This window comes from Bos taurus, chromosome 3 (assembly GCF_002263795.3).
Source record: "Bos taurus isolate L1 Dominette 01449 registration number 42190680 breed Hereford chromosome 3, ARS-UCD2.0, whole genome shotgun sequence".
In the NCBI taxonomy this organism is placed as follows: Eukaryota; Metazoa; Chordata; class Mammalia; order Artiodactyla; family Bovidae; genus Bos; species Bos taurus.
The window spans coordinates 45,518,211-45,538,423 of record NC_037330.1 but is presented as its reverse complement, the minus strand read 5'-3'; the positions used below and the strand labels follow the sequence as shown (position 1 = coordinate 45,538,423).

Here is a 20,213-nt window from a genome sequence, read left to right as displayed (position 1 = left end):
AGAGCTTGTAGTTACTAACTTAAATATGTTAATTTAAATAACAAATAAAAACACGATACACTATATTTCAAGAATAGTAGTCAAAATCAGAAAATCATTGAGTATATAAACTGAAAGTTCATAAACCAAGGAAATCATCCCTTGCTGATGGTAGCTTGTTTTCTTATCAACAACCTTGTACTGTGACTATTTCTAGGTTTTTAGCTGCATCTCTTGCTCCTCATCTGGAGAAGAAAATGGCAACCCACTCCAGTATTCTTGCCTAGAGAATACTGTGTGGACAGAGAAGCCTGGTGGGCTGCCGTCTATGGGGTCGCACAGAGATGGACACAACTGAAGCAACTTAGCATGCATGCATGTATTGGACATGACACTGAGCTATTTCACTTTCACTTTTCACTTTCATGCATTGGAGAAGGAAATGGCAACCCACTCCAGTGTTCTTGCCTGGAGAATCCCAGGGACCGGGGAGCCTGGTGGGCTGCCATCTCTGGGGTCGCACAGAGTCGGACACAACTGAAGTGGCTTAGCAGCAGCAGTAGCAGCAGCATGCATTGGGGGAGGAAATGGCAACCCACTCCAGTATTCTTGCCTGGAGAATCCCAGGGACGGAGGAGCCTGGTGGGCTGCCATCTATGAGGTCGCACAGTCAGACACAACTGAAGCGACTTAGCAGCAGCAGCATCTTGCTCCTCATCACTTAATCTTCCATTATGATTTTAAAATTAATAAATACATGCTAATAATTTACCAAATTTTTATGTATATTACTGGATTCTATGTAAGCATTTTATAAAAGCCACCTCTTTTACTAGGAGACCTACCCCCAGGCACTGTTCTCTGAAAGCAGAGATTGAGTGTTCTCCCCTCAACTCTGGCACCCAGCCCACACTGGTTATTTGGCAGGCCCCATAATTAAAGTAATTTGAATAGCAAAGAACAGAAAAAGGTTGTCTACTTTTGTTTTTAAACATACATGATAACTACTAGCACTTCTGAGCATAACATAAACCTATAATGTGATAAGACTTTCAAAGATATTCCATTTGAATTATGCTACAAGGAGCAGGTGAGTGTGGCTCTGTGTGTGTGTGTGTGATGTGTATATATACATATATTGTGTGTGTGTTTAACATTTATATATTTTCAAAATTTGAGGGTTTCTTTGCAAAGTCCATTTTAAAACATGAGTACTCTAACATTAACAGATCATCCTGGATTGAGTAAAATCCAAATAATCTACCATGTTACATACTTATGAAAATATAAAATATAAAACTTAGCTTAAGGAATTTATTCATAGCCTAAATAGACTGTTTAGAAGTGTGTGTAAATATATATTTCTATGCATCATAATTAAAATGCATTTGTTGTTTTATATAAGCAGACAAAAAAATAATAAGGCATTTAATAATTTAGCATGTATATATAATCTTAGTTTGCTCATTTAGCTATAAATTAGAAATAGTATGCTTTAGTATTTATATAGTTAAAATATCTTTTGGGATAACTATATGATCTATAGAAATATATTTGATAAAAATACCTATCATAATCCTTAAAAGCAAACAAATATTTTGGTGGAGTACTGAAAGAACAATCAATACTCTAAAATTTTAAATAAGCAGAATAACTCTAAAGAAATATAAATTGCAGAACAAGTTTTGAATTACTACCAAATAAAAATAGACTTTAATTTTAGTAGAATGACCCAGTCTAAGGAATGATTCTCAGGTTTCAATTAATGGTTCTAACTGGTTCAAACTTGTTAACCAATCCTTTTAAAATTATTTAATATACTCTGTTCATATGAAATCATTTCATTATAATCATATGTCAAAACTAGTAATTTATTTCTTTACAATTAAAATTTTTCTTATCCTTGTTTCAATCTCAAAAAGAAATCCAATTCCTCAAAAAGCTTTTTCATCCAAACTGTTTAAATTTCCACACAATTCTTAGCCCTGGGTGAGAAATGTCTGAAGCAATATTTCCTCACAGAATATGAAATTATAAACAACATCTAAGGGAATGAAGGAAGAAATGAAATATAGAGGAAAAATGTGACAATGACAAATATAATACCAGTAAGTAATTTAACCTTATTGTAAATCATTTTTCTTACCCATCTAAAAAAAAAAAAAAGATTATTCTAAACTCTCTTCAAAGATAGAGGGAGATACTGGCAAGATAATTGGTTTGTAAACACAGCACTGATATCGACTTTTATCACCTCTGTGGTCCAGTGATGACACCCATTTCCACTAAAACTTGATGGAAGTTGATAGAGAAGACTTCTAAATAAAATGATTACTAGTATTTTTTCTATTTGCTAGTCAAAGTAATGGCCCTTAAAATGGGAGAGAACTATAGGGCTAAAAGTTAGGACATATACTAAATTAACTAAATTTCCTAGGAGGTTTCTTGAAACATATTAGAAAGATTGAACCTTAAATATCAGGAGCATTTTTTAAAAAAAACTGTTCAGAAATCCCATATAGCATCTCACTGAATCTTTGTGCATGAGAAGAAAAATATTCATTCATTATTTATTCATTATTTACTGATTTATTAAATAAATATTGATATTAAATTTTCAAATAAAGGCAGTTCGTCAGAGACTCCCATGGATAGAAAACTTTATAAAGGAGTTAAATAGACCAAAAATACATCAAAATGAATATTTTCCAATAAATATCAAATATCATGTATGTACTTTAGTAGATGCCACGATTTATAAGAATTTATAAATTCTTAAATCACCCATTTATAAGAATAACTGATAACTAAACTATCACAATGTTGTATTTTCATTGGTACCACGCTGTGGTTAACTAGTATCAAACTGGAGAGTAACATTATACTGTTTTATCATGTACATGGTTCTTCAACCACAAACATAACAAATGATGCTAACTGATTCAGTGGCATTGATACCAACGCCTCCTGTTGACTGCGTATTGGTGATTTTATAATTGCGATTGGCAATTTAATTCTTAATCATGCTTGTTTACTTGTAAGAGTAATCAGGAAATGTAATTTATTCAATTTCAAGGAACAGTTCAGAAATTGGGAAATATGACACCTCAGTAAATGTTCTAAGTAGTGCTTATTAATAAAACTGGAAGACTTTCATAGTGTTTTTAGTAACAGTCTACCAGAGAAAGTCACAAATTCATCACATATATACCAAACAATTATTTGATATTAATTTAATTGATCTATGTCAAGTTTGCTCTTAACCAGGGTTTGGTAAACTATGAATCATGGGACAGATGCAGCTGGCTGCCAATTTCTGTAAATAAAATTTCATTAGACCACAGCCACAACAATGTAGCCACACCCGTCAGCTGACATATTGTCTATGTGGCTGCAAATGCAGTATATCAGCATAACTGAGTGGTTCTGACAGAGACCATTTGACCTAGAAATGCTGAAGGTATTTACTATCTGTACTTCTACATAAACTGTTTGCTTACTTCTGCTTTAGGCTATCAAATATCATGTTAACTGTTAACTGAAGCAACAAATTCAGAAAAGTAAATCTAACTTACTAGCTATCTTCACTAACTGTCAAATGGGATACTTCCTCGCCCCCTGAAAAAATAAAATCAACATAAACACTCCTAATGGATGGAATTTAGTATATATCACAATAATCTAGGGCTTCCCTAGTGGCTCAGATGGTAAAAGAATATGCCTGCAATGCAGGAGATCCAGGTTCAATCCCTGGGTTTGGAAGTTTCCCTGGAGAAGGGAATGGCAAACCACTCCAGTATTCTTGCCTGGAGAATTTGGACATAGGATCCTGGCGGGCTACAGTCCATGGGATCACAGAGTCAGACACAATAGCGACTAACACACACACATAATAATCTGGAGAAATAATAGATAAGAAAGGCAGAAATTTTCTTTTAAATGTAACGTGCTGATAAATGAGAAATAAGCAGAAAAACTAAATGCAATGTATGTCTTCTAGAAGAGAAGACTGATACAGAAAAAATATAGAATCAGCTACTGTGTTATAAACCCAAATTAATTAGAAATAGCAATAACAAAATAAACCAATGTACTTATAAACAATAATGAATTATCTATAAACCCATTCTATTACTCTTCTTAAGTTGTAGAAAATGCCAACTATAATTACAAAATATGTATTCAAAACATGTAAACCACTAATTTTCCCCTTGTAAAAGCCTGATTCAAAAAGCAATTTACTTTATGGTTTACTTAAGCTTTGCAACTACATTAAAATATGATAGTATATACACAACAGCTTGTTAACAAGATTATCATAACATTAAAATCATAATGTGGCACTTCAATTATGGATACTTAAAATTAAAGCTAATCCTCACAGTACCAATTTTTATCTCCTAAATAATTTTAGCTATTAACTGCTAATTCAAAGTCTGGATCTAAAATGGTACACATTCTAGAGTAAGACTTGGCTCTGTACTTTTCTTTGGCAGCAAAACAAAAGCTATATCCTTTCTTTCCAATCTTTAACACACAATCTTCTACTGCTAAGGGAAAAATGCAATTTTTTTTACCTTAGTTACGTACTATTTATTTATATTGTTGCTAAAGTTGTTATAAATAGTAACACTGAATATACTAATAATATATATTTTGTTTGGGTCTTATTCTAAATGTATCAAGTTGTCATAAAATAACAGTCAAAATACTAGTTTGATTTTTTTCTATAAATATTCCTTTTAACTAACTATTGTCTAGTACATCATAGGCACTAGGTTGAAAGAACCAGTGCTCAGACTAACATTATAATGCATTTTATAAATATATAATTGTATTAATCCATGTTTGATTTATTTGTGCTGCTGTTTCACAAAATTCATAATTGATTAGTACATAATCAGTATTTCTCACATTCAAGTTCTAAGTTCAAAGTAGAGAAAAATATTGTAAATCAACATAGTTCCTAATTCATATATCCCAATTGCTACCAAATCCATAAATAATCCACAGTATTAATATTAAGCATATATTTGATTTATTAAACATTAGTGAAAATTAATATAGAACATTCCTTCTATTCCCCATGAATGGTGAAAAAATTAAATTATCTAGCTCATCTAAAAGTGAACGACAAATCTTGCTTTTACTCATCCCTGGAGAGAATGAAAGTAACATTCTTAAGTTATACAGTTAACAGATAATATCCAATGTATGTGTGAGTGTGCATGCACATGTGCACATTTGCACACATATGTGTAAAGTGTGTGTATACATTTATATTCATATCACACAAATTAACTTAATTACATTGAATATATAATAAAATTCAATTAATTACATATTTTTATGCAATTCATCATTTTTCTAATGCCTAACATATTTATTAAGTTGCATTTCAATAATGCTTATCAAAGTAGTTGCATCACCAGTATCTAGAAAAAGTGATGGTGTGCTTTTTGTCTTTATATTTTATAAAATCTACTATGTGCATATTAGAGTGTGTGCCTCTCTCTAACAGAAATGATAATTAGACAAGATATTCTCCTCTGCATGGAAGAAAAGAAGATACTCTTGTAACCTGATCATTGAGGGTGGGTGGGAGAGCTTTCCAAATATTACTGCTGATCCATTTAGTGGAAAAACACTTAGACAACTATAATTACCATAGGATCAAGAAATAGGATTAAAATAGAAAGTTTACACACTGCCTCTGCATCCAGTTTCACAGGTCAAACTTTGCATATAGTTAAAACACACATACATACAAGGGCTTTTATAATTATGTTTAGTTTTGAAAACTTTGAAAACAAAAATACGTTACTGATACTAAATCATATGTAGCCACTGATATCATGATATAATGTACTCAGTATTTTAACCAATTTGTGTTTACTTTTCATGCCATTAAACAATCTGCTGATTGCATGAGAAGTATTTTAATAATTATTTCTCATTTTATTTTATATTTTTCTTCAATGCCACTTCAAATTTTCTCATGCCTTATTTTTGTTTTCCAAATTGCTCATTCAATTCACTCTTCATAAGTGTTTAGGCTGCCTGCTCTTCCCCCGCTCCTCTTTTCTTTTTACCATCATAGAAGAATTTCATTGAAACTTGCTATGCATACAACTGTAACTCTAACAGATATATCTGAAAAGCAAAGGGATCTCCAAATTTCAAATGCAATCACACCACAAGGTTTTCTTGACTGAGACAGGAAGATTTGGAAAGAGAACAACTGAAATTAATGGAAATAAGAGTACATATACATGAACATATATATATACAAACAAACACACATTTACACATATACAATATATGTACACATACACCCATGCCAACTTATCTGCAAGTGTAAGGTTAAGTTATTGCTGTTATTCAGTCACTAAATCGTGTCCAACTTTTTGTGATCCCATGGACTGCAGCACTCCAGCCTTCCCTGTCCACTATCTCCCAGCGCGGCTTACTCATTCAGTCCTGTCTGACTCTTTGTGACCCTATGGACTGTAATCCACCAGACTCCTCTTGTCCATGGGAATTTTCCAGGCAAAAATACTGGAGGGGGTTGCCATGCCCTCCTCCAGAGGATCTTCTCAACACAGGGATTGAACCCAGGTCTTCCACACTGCAGGCAGTCCTCACTGTACTATCTCCCAGAGTTTGCTCAAAATAATGTCCTTAGTCTGTGGTGCCATTCAATCATCTCATCCTCCACTGCTCCCCTTCTCCTCTTTCCCTCAATCTTCCCCAGCATCAGGGGCTTTTCCAATGAGTCAGCTCTTTGCATCAGGTAGCCAAAATATTTCAGCTTCAACTTCAACATCAGTCCTTCCAATGAATATTCACAGTTGATTTCCTCTAGGATTGACTGGCTTGGTCTCCTTTTAATATTATCTTCAAATCTTATTCAGATGGACAAAATTACTCTAGTAACCAGATGGTCTTTTACTCCAATTCATTTAGAAATACCAGTTAAAGAAACAGTGTAGCTTGACCATTATGCTTAGCAAGGAGTGTAAAATTAATGTAAATAAAACAATAAGAAACTAAAACAATATCGAAGTACTAGGAGTAACACAACCCTTAGACCAGATGGCAAACAGCCTCAGTACCACTAAATATTAACCAGGAAATTAAATTAAAGTTGTTCTTTTAAACTAATACATCTAGAAGGGAAAAAGTGAAAAATACCTCTTTTTAATGTCTTTGAATCTCTCTTCAGACCTCACTCTTCAATGAAAAGTTTAGATTGCTATCTATATTCCTTCTACCTTTCAAAGTCTATGAGTCTAAAGTAAAGCAATAGCTTTAAAGGATTTTTACCTTTTGACTTAAATGATGTTTAGAATGTATCTCTTAAAATTATTCTCCTAATTTATACAGTTATACTTTCAGTTTTAACTCTGGATACATAAGTATACCTACAATTACTATTACAGACACCAGAAAAAAAGGCAAGAACATAAACTGTGCAACTCAACATCACCATCTAGTGACAGAATTCCTAACACGTGACAAAGCTAAGCAAAAATGAATAGATTTCAGAGATATAATGCCCTGGTAGTTCATCTCTATAATAATGATCCAAACGTAATAGCTCTCACTGAATATGTTTGTCCAGCAAATAAAATACTAACCCCTAATTGGCAATGTCTGTACTCTAAAATGTAATGTATATTCTCACCATAGAGGTATAGCCATAGATCTCACCAATCTATATTTTTGTGCATTAAGTCATTGTCAGAAAGCTTCATACACTTTTTAACATTTTTTCTTAATGAGCTATATTCTATTTGTACCTTTTCTTTAAGATTTTGACACTCCATTTTCTCAAGTTATTCAACTTCAAATGCTTTCCAATTTCTTATTTCTACTATGCATGCCCACTACTGCCTCAGGAAGTAAAAAGAGGACAAAGAGATACTGTCTTTAAAAAATTCCCACTTTTCCCCTTCATATTTAGAATTTTTTACAGGAGCTAAGACAGGTGTAAAATATTATAGAAACCAAATCATTTTGGATGATAAGAGAGTTGATTGACCAAGATAAGGGAAAAAATGATGAAAAAATTGAGAATTTCACCTCTAAATCAACTATTATCATACTATAGTGATTTCACTTAGAGATGATACATTTTTTCTATCTTTAAAAAATTTTTATGTCATCATTTTTAAAAATCGTGTACAATATTTCCACACAGCCATGGAACTACAATGGACTCACTAAGTTAGGCAAAAAACATCCCTTCTGGTAGTGTTGTACACTCTACGGGCTTCCCAGGTGGACTGTCTCCTGCACTAACTCTCCCGTCAATGCAGGAGACAGAAGATATGAGGGTTCCATCCCTGGGTTGGGAAGATCCCCTGCAGGAGAGCATGGCAACTCGTCCAGTATTCTTTCTTGGAGAATCCCATGGACAGACGAGCCTGGCAGGCTATGGTTCATAGGGTCACAAAGAGTCGGACACAACTGAAGCAACTTACTTAGCACAGTATTCTACATTATAAAACCACACTGAAGTTTTCCAGTCAATTCCATTATGTACAACATGTACTTTCTTTGAAATAAGCACTATCCACCATTAAATGGAAATGATATATACAAACATTACAGTACTTTGTATCTTCATTTTCTAAATGTTTCATAAATGACAAAGCATTCTCTTCTACATTATTATTTTCTTCATATCACTTCTATTTTAATCCAACCTTACAAAAAAGTAAGATTTAATACATGCCTTTATCTAAAATCAAGTTTTGGAGTCTAAAATCTGATTTTGCCACTTATTGTAGTATTTTCATCTTACTTTATTCTTTTAATTTTTCATCTCTTAATTATTTTTCTAAATCATTCATAATATGCTCTGCTTATAGAAAACTCAGAACAGAAAGCTACACACCTGAAAAAAATGTAAGTCCACCACCCAGACACAGTAGCCATTTTACTACGTTTACTCCTATTTTTTCTCTTCATTTTTTTAATATTCAATAAAGATCATGTGCTACATCCAGTTTTGTTTCCTGGCATTTTTCACAAAACATTATAACATGAAGATTCTTGGGTCACTAAAAATCACTCTCCTAAAGATCATTTTAATATCTTTATATATTATATATATATCTATATATATATAGATATAACTAAATATGCCACAATTTACCACTATGTATGTAATTTATGATATATCATATATATGAATATATTCTAGAAACTTCATTTTCTGCATTTTCTTATTTATTTCCTTAATAGTAGACAATTAGGTTTAGCTAATTGTTTAAATTTGTAAGTTATAGTTTGAGGAATAGTTTCAGATTGCCCATAATTTCTTTTTTTTTAATTTTATTTTATTTTTTAACTTTACAATATTTTATTGGTTTTGCCATATATCAACATGAATCCGCCACAGGTATACACAGTTTCTATGTCTTGTGCATAGCATATTTCACAAAGTTAAATTTATGTGAAAGGGGCTTGTTTCAAGGTTCTTACTGCTTATTGGTATACTCCTTTCCTTCAGTGCACAAGTAATTTCAACTCTTTCTGAGCTCTGAGAATGGGACAATGACTCTTATCACTCCATCTCCAGCACTCAAAATCTCATCTGCACTGAACTGCAGTAATGTCAATAACCAAGAAATTAGTACTTTTAAATGTAATTTATATTTTGCTTGCCATTACAGTTGATTATTTTAAGGGTTTCTTAATCATACTCTGCCAATTAAGCACTGATCTCCTAAATCTTTTTAAATCTCTTACACACTTGGCAATACAGAACACTGATGTCTTTAAATTTTTGTATTTTTCCATCTACAGAAGCTCTTTCAATGTAATCAAAGCTTGGTTATTTCTCAACTTTTTAGATTATTATTTCTTTTCCCATCCAAACCTCGGAGATAGTCTCTCACATAGTTCATTGGACTTTGGCTATCTCATTTATTTCCTTTAGCTCTTTAATATACATGAAACTTCCTTTAACAGCTAGCTGTGAGGTGAAAATTAAGGTGATTTGTTTTTCTAAACAGCCAAATAACTGCCTCTTGGACCATCTGCTGAGTGATTCCACATGTCCTGGATGATTGGGGTGGTCTAATATAACTACCTCTTGCGTTCTTCAAAGAATAGGTAATACACAAAAAAAATCACAAATGTCCATCTTTATCTTAAAACTGACCACCTTACTAAATTCTTTTATGAATTTCTAGAGTGTTTTTGTTGTTAATTCTATAGAGATGTCTACATAACATATAAATCATGCCTTCAGAGAGTAATAGTCACCCTGTCTCCTCCTTATCTTATTTGTTAATTTGGGTTTTATATCCATTATTATGTTCTGGATCTACTTTTACTCTTCATTTTTTGAGAGAGAATGTGTGTGATGTGTAGGTGTGATATGTGTGAACATGGTTTAGCCTTTCCCTAGACTTTCCTTTGTTGATAATTCCATCATTGAGAGGAAGATGAATGTCATGTTAGCAATACAAAAACATTCTTCCAGGACAATGCTGTCCAAACCAGAGCCGCTAACCACATGCAACAATTTGCATTTAAAATAATAAAAATTAAATTAAATTGAATTTTCAGTTACACTAGCCACAGTTCAAATGCTCAGTAACCACACAGGGCCAGTGGTGGTCATAATGAACAGTCGAGGGTATTTTTTAACTGAGGCAGTCTTTTACTCCAGTTAGCAGAAAGTTCTACTGAGTGGCACTGCTCTAGATGTATCCATGAGCCACAGAACATGGGGCAAGAATGCCACCATCCTTTGTGTCTCAGGCACATCACACTATAGGAGAAGGTTATTTAAAATTTTTAAATCTGAAAATACATTTCTCTCTGAAACATTTTCCTAAACCAAGTATTTCATTAGGCATCTGGTTAGACTTGCCTCCTTTCTGATTCAGTGCGCTATTGTTGGAAATCAGATGCTTTCCTATGGCTACAAATATCAAAATATTTGACAAATCCCAGTCCTCAATCTCTAGTCTTTTTCCTGAGTGGCAGAGTTGTCTATTCTCTTGCCTACTGCACATGTGCACATGGGTTTGCCACAGCTATCTCAAATTCATCTGAAAAACAAAATCATCTTACTTTATCCTTCTTTTCTCTCTCCCTATCTCAATTAATGTATATCCAAATACTCAAACACATTTGAGTTTAAACATATACAGTTCTACATGTAAAGTATAACTCAATAAAACTGGAAGGGAAAAGAAAACAGGTGAATACAAAATCAAAAAACTTTTTTCGACTTGCCCTTGATAAATGTCCTTATTCTTACTTTTAATCTTTATAAAAAATTCAACAAACAATTTTTAAGTACCTACTATATGCTAATACTATGGTAAGGCTAAGAATAAAAAGGAGGGCAAAATAGCAATTCTCCTACCCTCATGGGCTCTACTATCTAGTAGGATACTCAAGTAAATTAGACTTTATTCTGCAAGCATAGGAAAACTTTAAAAGGCTGTAAACAGAGCAACACTGATTAAACCAAGTTTATGGTTTTTGTGGCTATTAAATCACAAAGTTTCATCAGATCTACCTTCTAAATATTTCTAATTTTCTCAAAGACACTCCCCCTCTGTGAACTGCTGCCCCCTTCTAACCTTTATATTAGTGGTGTCACTGATTGCTCTCTCTCCCCCTCTTCACTGTACCCTCTATTTTGCTGCCAAAACAAGCTTTTAAATTATTTTTTTCCATTCTGAGTATGAGTTAAAACCTAATCTAAAACCTAGACTGTAGCCTCTTATGCTTTTTAAATAGTCAGCGATAGGTCCTTGCGCCCAGGATTCGATCCTCACATCTGGAACCAGGAAGAAGTCTAGGAGAGGTCCTCAAAAATTGCTCAGCTGTGACACTGATGAAAGAACAGGTCCAAGACCTCATGGCAAAGACTGGCCACAGAGAGAATTGGATGAGGTGACAGAGTACTGACTGAGGGCAGAGACCTCACTTGTTTGTTCTGAGCTTATAAGCAGCAGAACCTTAAACAAGGGGCTATTCAATAATACCTGAACACAGCATCTACAAGATGTCAAATGTCACATACAGTCCAGTTTTGCTCCAACATCTCCAGGCTAGACACACTCAGAAGGAGGGTACCATTGTAGGTGCTCAAAGCCCACCAAGGGCTGCTGCAGAGGTAAAGTTAGTGAGAAAAAAAGAATGCTCCACAGCCAAGCTATGCCGTACCAATGGGCCACGAGGGAAACTGCCATGGAATTTTGGCTACAGGAAAACAACTCAAGTACTGGGGCTCTGAGTCTTCACATCATTTGATTTTTGTATCTGTCTCCCCAACTAGGCCATTAGTTGCTTGGGGCAGAGACTCTCTAATTTATGTCTGTAACCCCATTATCTGGTATATTACTAAAACCCAATAAATGTTAATTAAATAATGAATGACTGACTCTATCCCCACATTGTATTTTCTCATCCTATTCAAATTCTGAAAAGCTGTAAAATGATCTTCATACTTTTTAATCTTGTCACCACCTTTGTTAAAAACCCCAATCTGCTGCTGCTGTGTCTGTGCTGTCGTGTCTGACTCTTTGCGACCACATGAACTGTAGTGAACCAGGCTCCTCTGTCCATATGATTTCCCAGGCAAGAACACTGGAGTGGGTTACCATTTCCTCCTCTAAGGGATATTCCCAACCTAGGGATCAGACCCATGTCTCCTGAGTCTCCTGCACTGGCAGGCAGATACTTTACCACTGAGCTACCTGCTGCTGCTGCTGCTGCTGCTGCTGCTAAGCTGCTTCAGTCGTGTCCGACTCTATGGGACCCCATAGACGGCAGCCCACCAGGCTCCCCCATCTTTGGGATTCTCCAGGCAAGAACACTGGAGTGGGTTGCCATTTCCTTCTCCAATGCATGAAAGTGAAAAGTGAAAGGGAAGTCGCTCAGTCGTGTCCGACTCTTCATGACCCTATGGACTGCAGCCTACCAGGCTCCTTCATCCATGGGATTTTCCAGGCAAGAGTACAGGAGTGGGTTGCCGTTGCCTTCTCCTCAGTTCAGTTCAGTTCAGTCACTCAGTTGTGTCCAACTCTTTGCAAACCCATGAATCTCAGCACACCAGGCCTCCCTGTCCCTCACCAACTCCCAAAATTTACCCAAACTCATGTCCATCGAGTTGGTGATACCATCCAGCCATCTCATCTTCTGTCATCCCCTTGTCCTCCTGCCCCCTATCCCTCCCAACATCAGGGTCTTTTCCAATGAGTCAACTCTTCACATGAGGTGGCCAAAGTACTGGAGTTTCAGCTTCAGCATCAGTCCTTCCAATGAACACCCAGGACTGATCTCTTTTAGGATGGACTGGTTGGATCTAGGAAGCCCCCAAACCACAATTTCGCCCTTAAGTAATTTAAACCATCTATCCTGGCAAGCTGCGGTCTTGGAGAAGACTCTTGACAGTCCCTTGGACTGCAAAGAGATCCAACCAGTCCATTCTAAAGGATATCAGTCCTGAGTGTCTTTGGAAGGAATGATGCTAAAGCTGAAGCTCTAGTACTTTGGCCACCTCATGCAAAGAGTTGACTCATTGGAAAAGACTCTGATGCTGGGAGGGATTGTGGGCAGAAGGGGACAACAGAGGATGGCATCACCGACTCGATGGACATGAGTTTGAGTAAACTCTGGGAGTTGGTGATGGACAGGGAGGCCTGGTGTGCTGCTATTCATGGGGTCGCGGAGAGTCAGACACGACTGAACGACTGAACTGAACTGAACTGAACTGATCCTGGCAAGCTAGACTCTATGTTACTGACCGCTAAAGTGAAAGTGAAGTCACTCAGCCCTGTCTAACTCTTTGGGGCCCCATGGACTGTAGCCTACCAGGCTCTTCTGTCCATGGGATTTTCCAGCCAAGAGTACTGGAGTGGGCTGCCATTTCCTTCTCCAGGGGATCTTCCCAATCCAGGGATCGAACCCTGGTCTCCTGCATTGCAGACAGATGCTTTACCGTCTGAGCCACCAGGGAAGCCTGACTTCCAGGATATGGTAACAAACACATTTTCAACCAGAGTCCTGAGGCCAACCCCTGAGGTAACTGAAATTTTTGCCAAATTATTCATACTTGTTTCCCAGAGCCCCCTGCCCCCGACTCATACTCTGAGATTCTAAATCGTTCCCATCAATCCTGCCAAACTTGTAAATGCTTTATTTATATCCAAGGATTCTTGGCATATAAGGAGAGACATTACAGACCAAATACTGCTGCCTATATGAGTTTTGCAGGAAAACATATTCTAAAAAGCTCAAAAAAAATTTGCTTTACATCAGACCACTTTACCGTTCTTGAAATACATCTTGCACCTGCAGCTCAGTGCCTCTGCTAAATACTTTTCCCTCTAGCTACAAACTTGGCCATCTTCAAGGCCTAGATCAAGTTTCTTACATTTTCCATGGTTTTGTTTGATTTGACACCCTTCATGTAAGACAAAAAGTGATCACAGATGAGAGAACAATTAATTTTTTGCCCCTGGATGCATTCTCCTCATATTCTATTTGTCATATAACATTATAACTTTTTGTTTAGAGGCTTCCAGAATCTTCCCATATAAAGAATGAGCTCCTGCTGGATTTTCTAAAGGCAAAACCCAAAAATTTTTTGAAAAGTGCTAGCTCCACAGTATGCTATATTATTGAATGTTTTTGGTAACTAGATTATTTAATTTTGCTTAGCAAATCTAAACATTATGAGTGTGAGTGTATGTGTGTGTAAAATATGCTGCCTATGTAAATAAAGTACATTACACAGCCATATATTAAATACTGATTCACCCAGACTATTGCTTTATCTCATAGTATGGGTGGTTGAGAGGTTACTCCAATCAGGAAATACTTGTTTTTCTCATTAGTTCATCTCTACTCTTTAAAAAGCAGAATATCCTGGTATTTCCTAAAATGACAAGTATTACAAAATTTGGCAGAATTTAATCATCTCTTCAAATGCAGTTCTCCCATACTTCATTCTGTTTTTTTTTCCTTGATGACAAATTTTCTGTACTAATTACATGTCCTTTCCTTGTTCATCGTATTTCCCTCACTCACATCCATTTTTCATTCACAATGCCCCTTTGCAATTTTTTCTATGTTTTTGGCCTTTTATTCAAAGCTTCAGAATTGGCATTCTCTTTGTCTTCCAGTGAGTCTGTGTGCTTACTTCAAACCGAACAGAAATAAAAACACATAGAGTAACTGTAATGTTCTAAATAAATACTGATGTTATGCTTATTATATTCAAAGTTATTATAATAAATATTTATAAAAATGATGCTTTCAATGTATACCTGAGGTAGTTTTATATAGAGGATAAAGAGTATATTGAAAAACAGCAGTTCAGTCACAACTCCTGCCTTGGCCTTTTCCACATGTATTTTACTCTTTATTTTTAAATTACTATTTTCAGTAACTTTAACTTTCTTAGAATGTCCAACTACATTCTATATACATACAAATTCTCTATTGTGAACTCAGTTTTATTTTTCCCCCTTTTTTATTAGTAAAGACATTAACAATAAAATAGGCTCACTTGCTCCAGCTGGTAATTTCTCAGTACTAGTAATATATTATTCCTCTTTTTGTGACATCATAATCATCTATATAGAAGTACCATGTATCTTTGTGTAGAAGCTACTGTTTCCATTAAATTTAATTACCTCCCCCTGTGGTTTTAAATAGAAGTGGCTTCAAAATGAGGGCAGCTTCTATTAAATTTAATTACTTTCCCCTGCTGCTTGCGTGGTAAAAGGGAGGTCACTAAATGAGAGCAGCTTCTAGACTAAAGTATATGGTAACTGTGTGCCAGCAATAACAAAATTGTACCCAAACTACCATTCTAGGGAGTTTCATAGGTTTTATCCTTTCTGCTATTTAAAATACTTTCTTTTGCCTTGAGTTAAGCCCCTAATATAATGAGCAATGATAGGAGGAGATATATTTTAAAAACCAATTTTAGTTTCACAGGCTAATTCAAGGTAAATATACTATTTCTATACAAATATATAGAAATCTTTCAGTGGAAATTATTCCACTCCAAGATTCAAGCTCAGAACTTTTAAGATTAACATCATTTGCTGTCGTTTCTCCAGCTGTAAGGATGCTAAGTTTTATTCTTCACACATTTTCAATGTCTAGTAAAAGCCTTCATTGATTCTGATCAGATGGATTTGAAGACTGCTTCCTAAAAGTTATTAAAAAGGTATTAAGTTTGGGGAGATTTCAGAAAAACATTCAGAAATAGGAATGTTAAAAAGAAAAAAAAAATCAGGTTCATTACAGACTGTTGTATTTGAAAAAAGTTAATCTGTATGCTTCATAACAGTATAAAATTGTACATTGGTTTAAAAATACTATGGTATAATCCTATAAAATCTAATAGAATATGAAATTTTAAATATCTCTTTTTTAATTAAATATTAATTAGGAGAAAATTCTACTCAGTTAAAACACCATTGTACTATTTATTTTTTATACAAGCAGAATGCAGATGAACAATATTTCAATTCAATCACACAGTTTAGTATAAATATAAAACAAGACACCCCTTAAGCATTTTAAGTAACAAATTAAACATTTACATTTTTTACTGTGCACTGAGGCTTAACATTTATGCTGCTTCAAAACCAAAGTAGAGCCTCAAGGGAAGTCTCTCCACTGACAAATTAATACCTTAGAGAACAGAGCTGAATGGTGGCAATGAACTCATTTGTTCCCCCAATAATGAAGAATGACTTTTTCTTTACCACATCTGTGACTGTTGCTATGGTGACTCAGACTTACCTCATTGCTTCTCGGAGAGCTCCTCGCTCACCAAGAGTCGTGTGCTTGATGTCATCAAAATTATTCTCCAGCTTCTCGCAATTCTGTAACATATTAGAAAAATGCATTAGTCCTCTAACATCCAGAGATAAAATTATATCTATGCAATTATGTAAACATATAATTGATTATATTGATTATGGACTCAAAAAATATGTACACCACTTTAATTGGGTAGGATTCATTAAAATTGACAGTGTGAATTCAACAGTAACAAAATAAAAACGTCTTATGATACAGCTGTCACAGAATTCGTCTTATCAATTTTTGAAAACTGGCTAAATAGGAGAAATGAATATTACATAAAAGTAGTACAACTTCTAGAGTTTTGAAGTTAAAAAATTAGTTCTCTAAAATAATCTAAGTATATCAAAACCAACTGTAATTTAAAAGAAAGCCAATAAAGTTTGAAATCATATTAAACTGGATATGATAAATACTCAGTTCTAAAAATATTAGTATTTACTGAAAACAGAAAGATAAAGCCCAAGCATAATATAATAATAAAGTTCAAACATTTTGAAATCAAAAAATTTTAAATTGATCTTTAAATAACACAAATACAAACTGTTCACAAATATACATATGTACATATATTTGAAAATAAGTCCAATCATTAAAATCAAGTGACACAGTATCAAGCTCTTAGCAATACTGACTGAATTTTTTAACAGATTTTTTAAAATTTTAATAATATTTTTATATGTAAAAGTAACTTAATCTCACATGATCCTAATAAGCTATGAGAACATAACGTACAAGATTAAATTTTAGCCTAAAAAGTGCATCCATATGAATCTTTGGCACATTATATTTCATATATAATTTAGTAGTACTTAGGTAATAAAATAATTGGACTTAATTAACATTTTAGTTAATTTAAGAAAGAAAAACTAATATAGTTTTAAACATTAGTGTGTTCTATTTAAATTGTAAATAAATATGCTGGATTTTACAAGAACATAGAATTTAGATTAACAATATTCAGTGTGTAAGTATTCATTGATTTAAAACCCATTTATATATATATATATATATCAATATGATCGTGCTTTGATTTTTTTAGATTGGCCAAATTAAGGAAAACATTCATTTTAACACAGAGGCATGTTTTATAATGAAAATCTTGAAAAATCACAAACTTGTACTTAAAATAACTTGAACTGTGAATAAAAGTCCTTTTATGGATATGTAAGTTGCAAATATCTCCTGCTCTGTGCCTTCTCTTTTCACTTTTTAATAGTATCTTTTCCTAAACAGAATTTCTTATTTTTAAAGAGGCCCAATTTCTTCTTAGATACATATGCCATTTAAAAGTAGACATTTAATTTTCAAATACATGGGTTTTTAAAATATCTTTGATATTAATTTCTCATTTAAATGCTTTCTTTTCTGCAATCATGCTCTGTGTTTTTTCAGTCTTCACACTTTATTGAGGCTTTCAATGGCTAAGCCAAAGATCTCTCTTGGTAAATGTCACACTGTACTTGAAAGTATGTGGGTTATTTCCAAATATCTTTTGTATTGATTTCTAACATAATTCCCTGGTGATAAGGGAACAGACTATGTGTGATTTCAATACCTTCATACTATGAAATTTTTGCACCTTGTCCTTCTTTTATGTCCCTGAATATGTTCCAGCATCTATATTTAATCTATGGGAACTTTAATAGAATTTGTATCCTACTGTTGTGTTAAAATTATATAAATCTTAATGATCTCGAATTGGTTCATGGTGCTTTTTAAGTCTACTATATCCTTTGATGGAGAAGAAAATGGCAACCCACTCCAGTATTCTTGCCTGGAAAATCCCATGGACAGAGAAGCCTGGCAGGCTATAGGCCATGGGGTCGCAAGAGTCGGACACGGCTGAGCAACTAAACCACCACATATCCTTTTACTTTTCTGTATATTGATTCTATTAATTTTTGAGTTTTATATTGAAACTCCAATTAAAAATCTTAATTTATCTACTTTAAAAATTAGTTGTCATATATAGTGGAACTATATGTAATTTTGTTCTGTATTTTCCAAGCCTCCTGTAAATGTGTTATCATACATTCATAATTTTAAAAAGGCCCAATTTATTATCACTTAGGTTTATGATTAGTGCTATTTTTGTCCTATTTAAGAAATCTTTGATTTTCCTCAAGGTTATAAATATATTTTCTTATATTTTTTCCACAGAGCTCTATTATTTTCATTTTACATTTAGATGAATAGTTCATCTGGAATTGATACTTATATACAGTACATAACAAAATCACACCATATAGGTCAGTGATTAGATCAGTGCTATTGATTGAAAAGACCATCATTTCCCCCACTTTAATTCATCTTTCCCATGAAGTAAGATACAGTATACATGGGATCTGTTTCTGGAGTCCATAATGGTCAACTGTTTAATTTGCTATTCTTGTGCCAGTATCACACTGCTTTAATTACTTATATCTATAATAAATAAAGAATGCCTTCATGTACGTATGAAAAAAACAGATAATTCAATGTAAAATGGGCAAAAGATTTACATAGACTCTATATACCAGAGACCCTATATATATAGACACTATATCACAAATAACTAATCTTTTTTAAAAATCCTCAACAGTATTAGTTATGAGAAAGATGAAATTTTAAAAATGAGATATCACACACATTTTGGAAGTGTCTAAAATGAAAAAGATAGATGATACAAAAGTGCTTTTGTAGTTTAAAAACTAAACTGCAAATTGTTACAACCACTTCATAAAGCTTTTTGGTTGCATTTTCAAAAGCTGAACATTCATGTCTGGGAATACACCCAGAACAAATATATATTATAATATGTTCACCTAAAGTCATATATGAGAATGTTAATTGTAGCACTACCAAATTTCCCAAAACTGTAAAAAAAAAAAAAGTCAAACGTACATAAATATGGGACATACAAATCAAATGTGTTATATTAACACAATGGAAAATACACAGCAATGAGAATGAACAAGCTATGACTATGTGGAGTAACATGGATGTATTTCACAAGCATTAAATTAAATGATATACAAAAGAGCATACAGGAAAATTATTCCACTTACATGAAGTTCAAAAATAAACAAAGCTATAGTGAATATTCCAAAAATAAGAAAATAATTCCATTTATAAGAACATAAAAAGAATAAAATATTTCTGAATGTTTAACAACAACAACAAAAAAGCCTAAGACTTGGGTACTGAGTACAAACATCATGAAAAAATTAAAGGCCAAAATCAATGGAAAGACATCCTATGTTCATGGAGTAGAAGACTTACTATTGTTAAGTACCCCCTAAATCACTCTAAAGATTTAACGCAATTCCTATCAAAATCCCTGCTGACTTTTTTTTTGCAGACTTTAATAAGCTGATCCTAAAATTCCT

General features: G+C 33.8%; 1 protein-coding gene across 3 annotated transcripts in view; it reads right to left on the bottom strand.

The window, feature by feature from the left end:
* DPYD (dihydropyrimidine dehydrogenase) overlaps positions 1 to 20,213 on the bottom strand; it is a 922,445-nt gene that overhangs the window by 792,358 nt on the left and 109,874 nt on the right. For all 3 annotated transcript variants that reach the window (NM_174041.2, XM_059881513.1, XM_059881517.1), the window contains 1 exon segment: positions 16,780 to 16,862. In NM_174041.2, the coding sequence (NP_776466.1) occupies positions 16,780 to 16,862 (83 nt within the window).